Below are 9,434 nucleotides of genomic sequence, written 5' to 3'. Positions count from 1 at the left end.
CCCTCGCTACTCTCGCGAGGTTTCCCGCGGCTGCGCCGCGCCGGGCGGGCAGGGCGGCGGGGGCGACCTCGCCTCGCGAGAGCCGGCCCGCGCGAGAGGCCCGCCCTTAGTGCCGCCAACATGGCGGCGGCCGCCTCAGCCGCCCGGGCCGAGCGCCAGGGCGGGCCCGGCGGGCCGGGGGTCCCCCTGCCCGGGTCGAGGGCTAGATTAGAGACCCCCCCCCCCTCCTGTGGCTGTTGTGCCCGGAGCAGGGGGAACGGCGCAGGAATCCCTCCGCGCTCTGGGATGCCGCTGTGGCCGGGGGTCCCGAGGGACCGGCCAGGCATCCGGGCGCGTCCTGTGGGGCCGCGGCTCCCCCAGCGGTGCCTTCCAGCTGAACCTTCTCACCTTTTGTGAACATAGCTATGGCGTCACGTAACTTCTGTGAGAAAAGTTGCTGAGTAAAATAAAAAAAGAGACTTTGTATTTCAAGCATCGTGTTAGGTTATATTATAAATATTCTTCAGCTGGGCGGGGATGTGTATTAGACGGGTTAATGTAAATTTTACTGTATAAAAGATGTTACAAACTTCGTGTTACCCTTGGTGCGCTTGACTTGTGGAAAACTCCACCTCGCACCCTCGCAGGATAAACAAGGGCTGACTTGTCTGTCTCCTTTTCAAACTTTGTGTTTAGAGAGCTCTTTAACTCAGCACACCCAGCACGGCCCGGACAGGGATCCGGGGGTCCCCTGCCTGCCACGGGGGACAGCGCCGGGGCTCGCCCCGTCCCCTCCGCCGAGCCCCGCGGGGCCACGGCCGGGCCGAGCGCCCGCCCCTCCGCCCGCCCCAGCTGAGCCGGTTCGGCAGGTTTGAGGTGCAGAGGCGGCCGGGAGAGCGCTGGAATCCCGCAGGGTCCCGCGGAGCTGCCCCCATGGCCCCCCGCCTGTGCCCGAGTGAGTGCTGCGGCAAAGGGAGGTGCTGTCACGGGGGAAGCGGGGCTGGGGGCTGCGAGAGGGGCTGGGGTCCGGGATCGGGCGCTGGAGGGGCGGGAAGCCTAGGAAGCTGTTTCAGCCCTACTTCTGTGTGTGGGTCGCGGAGGAAGCCCCAAGGGGCTCCGTGCCTCAGTTTCCCCACACCTGTGGCCAGGCCAAGGCTCCTGTGAGGGTGCAGGGATCAGTGTGCTGAGAGGAGTGAAGGAGAAATGTTCATTGCAGGAGACAGGCCAAGAGACAAGGTTCCCCTAAAGGGTAACAACATGGGAGCCGTGCCTGTACCTCCTGCACCCATGGAAGGGCACCCAGCAGCCCCTTTTGCCCACCCCACATCAGTCTCAGCTACAAGAGCCAGTTGTATCTTATCTACCGGGCTGTGCCCAGCCAGAGCCCCCAGGATGTTTGTTCAGCGGGGGAAGCAATTCCTAGGCTGCCCCGCTCTGCAGCCAGACCTGCACCTCCAGGGTTCACTCCTCCCAGGGCAGTACCTGACCCTGCTGCCAGAGCACAGGGACACCAGGCACTGCTTTCCCCTCCTAGTGCAAGGACAGGTGGGTGGTGAGGGCTCCAGGGGTGCCAGTTTGCTCCCACTTTGTAACCCCAAACCTCTCATTTCTGATGCAAATTTATCTGTCTCTCCTGGTCCAGGGTGAAAGCAGAAAGGACAGGAACTTCGTCCCCTCTGAACACCACAAGTGCAGGCAGCAGTGTTACCAGCCCCCGTCCCTGGCAGTGTGGAACTGGACACTCTCATGGCTGCTGCAGACCCTGTCCAGCCCCCTGAGGAGGTGGCTCTGCTGGAGCTGGGGAAGGTGGCCCTGGCCAAGGTGCCACCAACCCCAGGTGAGCACCAGGGGGACCCTGATGCCACCCTGCCATGGGACCAGAGTCAGCACAACGCCTGGGGCCAGCCGGAGCTCGCGGAGACGAAGAGGCGCTCGAGTCCTGAGGGGGGCCATGAAGACCCAGAGGAAGCTGTTCCCACCTGCCCCACGGCCGAGGCCGAAGATGAGGAAGTGCCCCGGCTGCCCGTGGTGGCGGCCCACGTCTTTGTGCCCATCGACCCGCAGTGCATTGAGCGGAGCCCCGTCAAGCAGAAGCAGCACCCGACCCCATGGCCCCGCGAGGAGAGCAGGGGGGATGTTCCCCCCAGCGTCCCCACCTGTGACAGACCCAGCAGCCTCCACCACAAGCAGGTCTTCCTCCCCCTCGGCCCCTCGCGCTGCCGGAACCCACTGGGCTTCGAGGGGCACGTGGCCAAGCCCCCGGCTGAGGGGTCACAGTGCCCGTGTGCCAGGGACTGTGGCACTGATAATCTCAAGGCTGTGGCATCAGTGGCGGGGGCCCTTCTCCTCTGCCCTTGCCTCATCTATGGGGCCTACATCTTCTTGCCCTTCGACGCCCCGCTGCTGCCCACCGTCAGCGCCCGCCTGGTCTACACATTGCGCTGCGCCGCCTTTGCCACCTTCCCCATCGTGCTGGGTGAGCCATGGGCTTGGGTATGAGCGCTTTGCTCCTGCTCTGGGCTGCCTGAGCCCTAGGGCTGCAGGAGCAGAGCTGGGGCTGTGCTCTTTGTGGCTCTATTGCTCCCACCAGGAGCAGCAGACGGAGTTTTTTCTCCCCTCCTGGTGCTCCCCAAACCCCGCCGTGGCTCCTCTGGGCACCCACTGATCTGATCCCCTCTCTGTGTCCTCAGGAATGATCGTCAGCGGCATCTCCCGCCTCTGCTCCTCCGCCCTGGAGCCCTTTGGAGAGCTCCACCGGGAGGTGGAGATCCACCGCACTTACGTCTCCCAGTCCGTCCACCTCTTCATCCTCTACTTCTTCAACATGGCCGTGCTGGCCACCTACCTCCCACAGGAGCTCCTCAAGCTCATCCCACTGCTCACGGGGCTCTTCGCCATCTCCCGGTAAGTGGCTCCTTCACCCCAGGCTGCTGTTGGGCTCTGTCGGTGCCAGCCAGCACCAGCCCACTGTGGCAGCACCTCACCCAGCTCACCAGAGCCAGGAAGGGTTCCTCTTCCTACAGCAGCCAAGCCTGGGAAATCCTCACTGCTCAGAACCAGCCCCGTACCATCACCTTGGCTGAGCCCGCACCCTCTGCCTTCTCCAGGTTGATTTTCTGGATGTCCTACGCCATCGGCCGCTCCTTCCGTGCCTTCGGCTTCAGCATGACCTTCCTGCCACTCCTGGCCATGCTGCTCTGGAACCTGTATGGCATGTTCATCCTGGAGCCCGAGAACCTCCTCTCCGTGGCAGCGCCGACGCCCGAGGGCCACTCCAAGGAGAGCAGAGCGAAACTCCGGCACTGGGGCTGAGGGAGGCTAGGAGATGGGGCGCCTGCACCCTACGAGTTCCAGCCCTCCTTCATGCCCTGCCTCAAGAGTCCTGACAGCACAGGGGTGCTGGCACATCCAGCTGTGCCCCTGCTCCCTGCCTGGACACAACGAGGTTTTGCTGAGCCCACAGAACCAGGCTGCAAACCCTCTGCACCACGAGACTCCTGCTGCAAGTGAAGAAAGCCCAGAGCAGGACACTGTGAGCCCTCTTCCCTGGGAATGGGGTGGGATTTGCTTCCCCTCCTGCTGGAGCCAACTTTGCCCAATAAAGCCCTTACCAAGCAGCTCTGTGTCTGGTTTGCAGAGGGTGAGTTAAATTCCCCACAGAATGACTCAGAGCTTCGCCTACAGGGTGCAATCATCCAGCCTCAAAATTATGTTTCCAAGAGGGAAAGAAAATGTTTCCCCCAGACTGTCCCTCTCCCAACCCTGCATCCCACTCCTGGGTCCCTGCACAGCCAGTCTCACCTGGTTTATCCCTCCTCTTCCTCCTGGTGGAGGTTCAGCACCCAGTTCACAAAGCAGTTGGACAGGAGGGAGGAAGCTCTCCCCAGGGAGGGCTGCAGGGAGAAGCCGGGTTGGGTGACACGGCACCAGGTTTGCCAGGGCTAGGGATGGCCAGTCCTCCCCAGGATGGGTGCAGAACGAGCCCCTCGCTCTGCAGACAGGAATGGACCCCTGGGAGTCACATGTCTGACGGCCTCAGTTCTTTGTCATAACCCAAAGTGGTTAAAAATCCACCCAAATGAGGAAAAGCCACTCCAGCTCCAGACCTGCCCAGTGTCTGCCTTGTCCAACCTGCCATCCTGCAATGCTGATTCACAGGAACAGCCCACCCAAACCAGAGGATGGGAATCAAGGAGCTGAGGGACTGCAGTGAAGCTGTTCCAGGGGAGGTGTCTTGCTTTGAAAGCCAGGTGTCCACCAAGGAAGGCAGGAACCTCCCCTGCAATGGAAAATGTGACCCTCTTCCCTCCAAATTATTTTAACTCTGAAATCAAAGGGCTTTCAGGCAAAGATATGGGAAGAGTGATACATATACACTTATTTGCTACTATGTGTATGTATAACCAGGCAAACAAACAACAATGTGAAAAACACGTTCACTCTCCTGTGAAAAACACGTTCACTCTCCTGTGAAAATTTTAAAAGTTGAATAAAGGGCAATAGGAGACAAGGACCACAGAGCAAAGGTTGTTACAACTGGGTGTATCTTGGCACTCAGCCAAAGGCTCTTATCTTTGGGGACATCCCTTAAATACCTTTTCCCTTACATCAGCCCGTTGCATATTCATAGACCCTTATGCAGAGTAAACTTTTTCCCCAAACTGCTTTACATGTTCCAAGGACTGTTTAGCATGGCTCCTCCTTGGATCTGCCTTTTTCGAACATGGGTATTCCTTGGCTGTGGCTTTAATCCTTTTTTATCATCATCTTCAGTTTTGGTCCCCAGCCCACACTGCCTTCAGGGGGTGAGTGCTGAGATAGTTGGCAGATCTGTAGCAGGTGAATTCTTCATATGATCATTGGATGTTATCCCATCCAAGCAGGCATTTCAACACAAACATACTTATATCAGCTATTTCACTACTATGTCTAAGCTTAATTAACAACAGAAATAAAAACTATATCTTTACAGCAAAGTTATTTTGACACCACACATATAAAATCCATTTTAACATTTGCAAAAAGCCAATATTATGTATTGAAACATAAACTTTAAGGGATTTAGAGATTTTAGAGGAGCTAAGATTTTAGTTAGAGATAAGCCTTACTAGAGTTAATTAAAATAAATGAGTAGGCCTTGATGAAGTTAAGAGTTAGTAGTTAACTAATAATTGATTGCTTGTCAACACAATGTTTAGTTAGCTGGGTTTATAATGAAGAATATAGAAACTGACAAACAGCTTTTAGGAACATAAGACAATTGTGGGCCTCCTCTGTTCTGAAACCAATTGAAGACAAGGAATGGGAGTTCTACCAAGGTTCATTTGTCATATTTGCATTGAAAAGGTAGAAAGGTCAGAATGAGGAAGACTTCATTTACTTCCTCATTTTGGGACCCCTCCCCATGAAAGGGACCACCGACCCATTTCAAGGAACAAACTCTGCATGCTTAAGAGCTTTTGGAATGATTAGCATACGAGCGAGGAATGGAATGGACCAAAATGATGAATATGTATTTGTATTTTGGGTATTCAATTCCTGTGTGGATAAAAGGACTCTGTAATAATTTGAAAGGCACGGTGTGTATTTGGGAGCTGTCCCGCACGCTGCCCGGCGCCGCAATGAACATACACGTTCTAACTTTAAACTGTTAGAGAGTTTTTGTCCGTCACAGTTGGGTATCGGTACTAGACCAATATCCATATTTCTTTAATAAATCAATATCTATAACAAAAGACATCGGCAGTGTGAAAAATGCATCTTTTATGATTGGCTTTTCGCAAATATTAAATTGAATACTATATGTATTATGTTATATTGATTAGAAGTGCTGTATTAACATTTCAATAGTATGGTAAATGTAGTTTTGTAGTTAAAATAGAAACTATGTATGTGGGGTTTTTTTAAAAGAATGAGATACTCCCTTTCAGAGAACAATCCCAAAACACCTAAATCTTCCAGAGAAGAGGAATTTATGGTTCTATTATCAGAAGAAGCTAATTTCTTCAGGCCTTGCTCAGACTTGAAGACGCCGTGGGGATTAGAAGAAGAAATTGACATATTCCAGACAGAGTTTCTTATTTTAAATAGAATGTATGCATAACCATGAAGTATGTATGAATATGCAACAGTGTATGGTTTTTAAGGGTTATTCCTTCGTTCACAAAACATGCTTATGGGGCTTAAGTGCCCGAGAGCATCCGGACGTCCGTAATTCTTTGCTTTTCATTGTCTTGTAATTGACAATTGCCTTGTGTGTCCTAACTCTAAATTTTTATTACTCTAATTGTATTCCTATTTTAATAACTATTATTTTATTATTATTATTAAGCTTTTAAAATTTAAAAAAAAACCAAGTGGCTGGCGTTTTTCACAGCCAGCAGCACCAAACAAAACCAGAAAATCCCCAATGAAGTCTCGTCCTCTCTTTGCGCCATTTCCCCTTCGGCGCAGTTCCGGGCACCGCCAGCAGGGGCGCGGGTGGCTCAGGGCGGCTGCGCTGATTCCTCCGCGGCTGCAGGGGGCGCTGTGGCGCGGGAGGCTCCTGCCATAACGGGTTGCCGTTGCCGGGCAACCGCGCTGAGGGGACACAGGCCGGCCCCGCCGCCACAGGGCCGGGAAACAAAGAAAGAACGAAGCGGAGTTGCAGGGCGGGGAAAAACCGGAGTAGACGGAACACCGGAGTGGCCGCGGCAACGCGCTGCCGGCAGAGGGTGCGGCGGGAGGCGGTCCCGGCGCCACACGCGCCGGTTCTGAGCGCCCAGCGGTCAGGCCTGTCAGGATAATTAATCCACAAACGCCGGAGGTTTATGTCCGAAAAGGAGACGGAGGAGCCCTGTAACTTTAGCCGGATAAAGGGAGAGGTCGTGGGCATTTTCCGTGGGGTCTCTCAAATTGCTGCAGAACGCAGCGTCCTTTTTATTCTAATTTCTCGGCCGCATTTCCTTCTCTCTTTCCTCCTTGCCTGAGGTACTTGAGAGGTACAGACCTCCTGAAACGCCCGATACCTAAGACCCCCTTCTAATGTAAACCCCCCCCGCCTCTTTGTCTTTTCCTTGTATCAATCAGGGAATTCCTATGGAATTTACAGTTCTTCGTATTGTTTATTTAATCTCTCAGTATCCAGTTTTATCTACCAGCAGACCCCACAGTTTGTTTGTAAGGACAAATGCCTCATTCCTTTCAGGCTGCAGGGAAACAGGCAAACAGCTCCTTACAAACCCAAAAACCCAGTGAAACCCAGCCAAACCTCCTACACCTTTTTTTCTGGACCATTTCAATGGAATTGTGAAAAATGCATATTATATGGCTCTATGCAGATATTTACTATATGTATTATGCTGAAAGTTATGCTGTCTTAACATTTTAATAATATAGTAAATGTAGTTTTGTAATCAAAATTAAGCATTAGTAGTTAAAATAGAAACTATGTGTGTGAGATATTTTTTAAGAAAAGGAGAAGATAATCAAGGAATTCTTCACACAGAGATAACAATTACAGAAACCCCTAAATTTTCCAGAGAAGAGGAATTTATGGTTTTCCTTATCAACAGAAACGAAGTTCTTCAAGCCTGACTTAGACTCAAAGGCGCCTGGAGATTAACAGAAACTTTTTGACAAGTACCACATGAATTTCTTGTTTTAAATAAAATATATGCATAATCATGAAGTGTTTTGTATATGCAACAGGCTGTTGCTTTTAAGGTTATTCCTTTGTTCACCAGGCATGCTTGTCGTGGCTTAAGTGCCCGAGAGCATCTGGACATCCATAATTCTTTGCTTTTTATTGTCTTGTAATTGTCCTAACTCTAAATTTTTATTACTCTAATTGTATTACTATTTTTATAACCATCTTATTATTATTAAACTTTAAAAATTTTAAAAACCAAGCGATTGACGTTTTTCACACACATCCAATCCTCCCTCTGGGGAACATCTTCTGTTGCTGGGCCAGCTGAGTGCCACTGCATGGCTGATAAAATTACATCATCGCTGAAACGAGCAGGGCTGTGAAAAACACTCTGGTCTCTTGGAAGGTGTCCCTGCCCATGGCAAAGGGGTGGAATGGGTTGATCTTTAAGCCCAAAGCAGCCTGTGAGTGCTGGAACTCTATGGAATATGGCATAACCTGAAGCACAGAGCAGTTTGTTTCACACTGATGTGAACAAGAGTGTTATTATATGACCTGAGGGACTAGAGAAAAAGACAGAAGAAAATTACTACCACCTTTGCCTCTTACCTGCAGAACAGAAAACAATTCTGTTTTACAGTGGTGAGTTATTCTCAGGTTCTGTGAATTGGCAGAATCAGTGGACAGTGTGTTCCCTTCCAAGGAAAACCAAGTGCATTTTCCAAAAATACTCCCAGAATTTTGCATTTCTGTAGTGATTTGTCACACAGAGGATTTTTGGTGAATATATGGGAATAGAATTGTGTGTGAGGGAGAGACTGAGATAACATCACAGCGAGGGTTAAGTTCCTTCCTACTCTCTTATTTCCTTATTAGTGCTAAAATCTGTAGCACAATTACCCACAGCACTCCATTTGGCAGCTGCTCGTTGTTAAGTAAACACATATTCCCATCAGATAAATACACTTTGGTGTCATAAACTTACATAGCCACCACATACAGCTTCACTTCCAGCGTCCTCCTGTCTCCTGTGCAGATGGTGAAACCTGAAATAAAACACGAGGTTTGCTCCCAAGAGCCATCAACAACAACTCGGTAACGTGGTTTTCATTAAGAAATGCAACTCTATTTTTAAAAATTATTAATCTGGGGATTAATAGTAGAAGCAGTCCTAAATTGGTTTGGAAAGCTGAAAGTTGTATTAGGCTTTGTCCCAGAGCAATGAGAGTGGCAGCAGTGCTGATTTCTGTAGCAGACACATCTTCCTGTTGCCAGAGCCCAGATTTCAGTGAGGGACAGGCACAGGGCAGTGGCAGCAATGGTCACTGTGAAACTCTTCAGGGCAGGAAGCAGGGACTGAAGCAGAAGCGTTCTCATTCTTCATCCTCTAAGTATCCAAATCATTTGACAACTAATTCCTGAATCCAAACACTCCACGGTGAAAAAAACCAGCAAGCAGCAGGGAAGTCTCACAAAGGCAATCCTGACAGAGGCTTTCCTGGCTCTGGGGCCTACTGCTGTTAGTCTGCAGTTGAGTTAATTACTGTGATTTAGAGAGGAGCCCATCAAGGGGAGAAACACCAACTTCAGTTTTCAAATCACTGCATTTGCAAGCTGCTTCTTCCTGAAGACTGAGCTGTCCACTGCCAGTGGGCTGGATGCTGTTACAAAGAAAGAGTATATTCCCGAAGAAAAAGGAAACATAAGGCATTTATAATTGTGCTAATAATTTACTTACTTTGCCTAAGAATCCAGCTTCTACAACACAGTGCAATTAGGAAGAGCAAATGGGCTACCATGTGAACATCCTTGTTGGTGTGCAATC

General features: G+C 50.8%; 1 protein-coding gene across 2 annotated transcripts; it reads left to right on the top strand.

Annotated features, from left to right (window-relative positions):
- Nucleotides 1-105: 105 nt before the first annotated feature.
- TMEM79 (transmembrane protein 79) lies at nucleotides 106-3,597 on the top strand. 2 transcript variants are annotated; one of them, XM_053967021.1, is made up of 5 exons: nucleotides 106-423; nucleotides 676-934; nucleotides 1,622-2,455; nucleotides 2,670-2,883; nucleotides 3,087-3,597. In XM_053967021.1, exons 3-5 carry the CDS (start codon nucleotides 1,726-1,728, stop codon nucleotides 3,289-3,291), a joined length of 1,149 nt encoding a protein of 382 aa, XP_053822996.1. In that variant the 5' UTR covers nucleotides 106-423; nucleotides 676-934; nucleotides 1,622-1,725; the 3' UTR covers nucleotides 3,292-3,597. The 2 variants fall into 2 exon arrangements, with proteins under 2 accessions (XP_053822996.1, XP_053822995.1); XM_053967020.1 differs by having other exon boundaries at nucleotides 106-934.
- The last annotated feature ends 5,837 nt before the right edge of the window (nucleotides 3,598-9,434 follow it).

This window comes from Vidua chalybeata, chromosome 29 (genome assembly GCF_026979565.1).
Source record: "Vidua chalybeata isolate OUT-0048 chromosome 29, bVidCha1 merged haplotype, whole genome shotgun sequence".
NCBI lineage: Eukaryota > Metazoa > Chordata > Aves > Passeriformes > Viduidae > Vidua > Vidua chalybeata.
The sequence above is the reverse complement of the archived record's forward strand: the minus strand, read 5'-3'. Positions and strand labels throughout refer to the sequence as shown.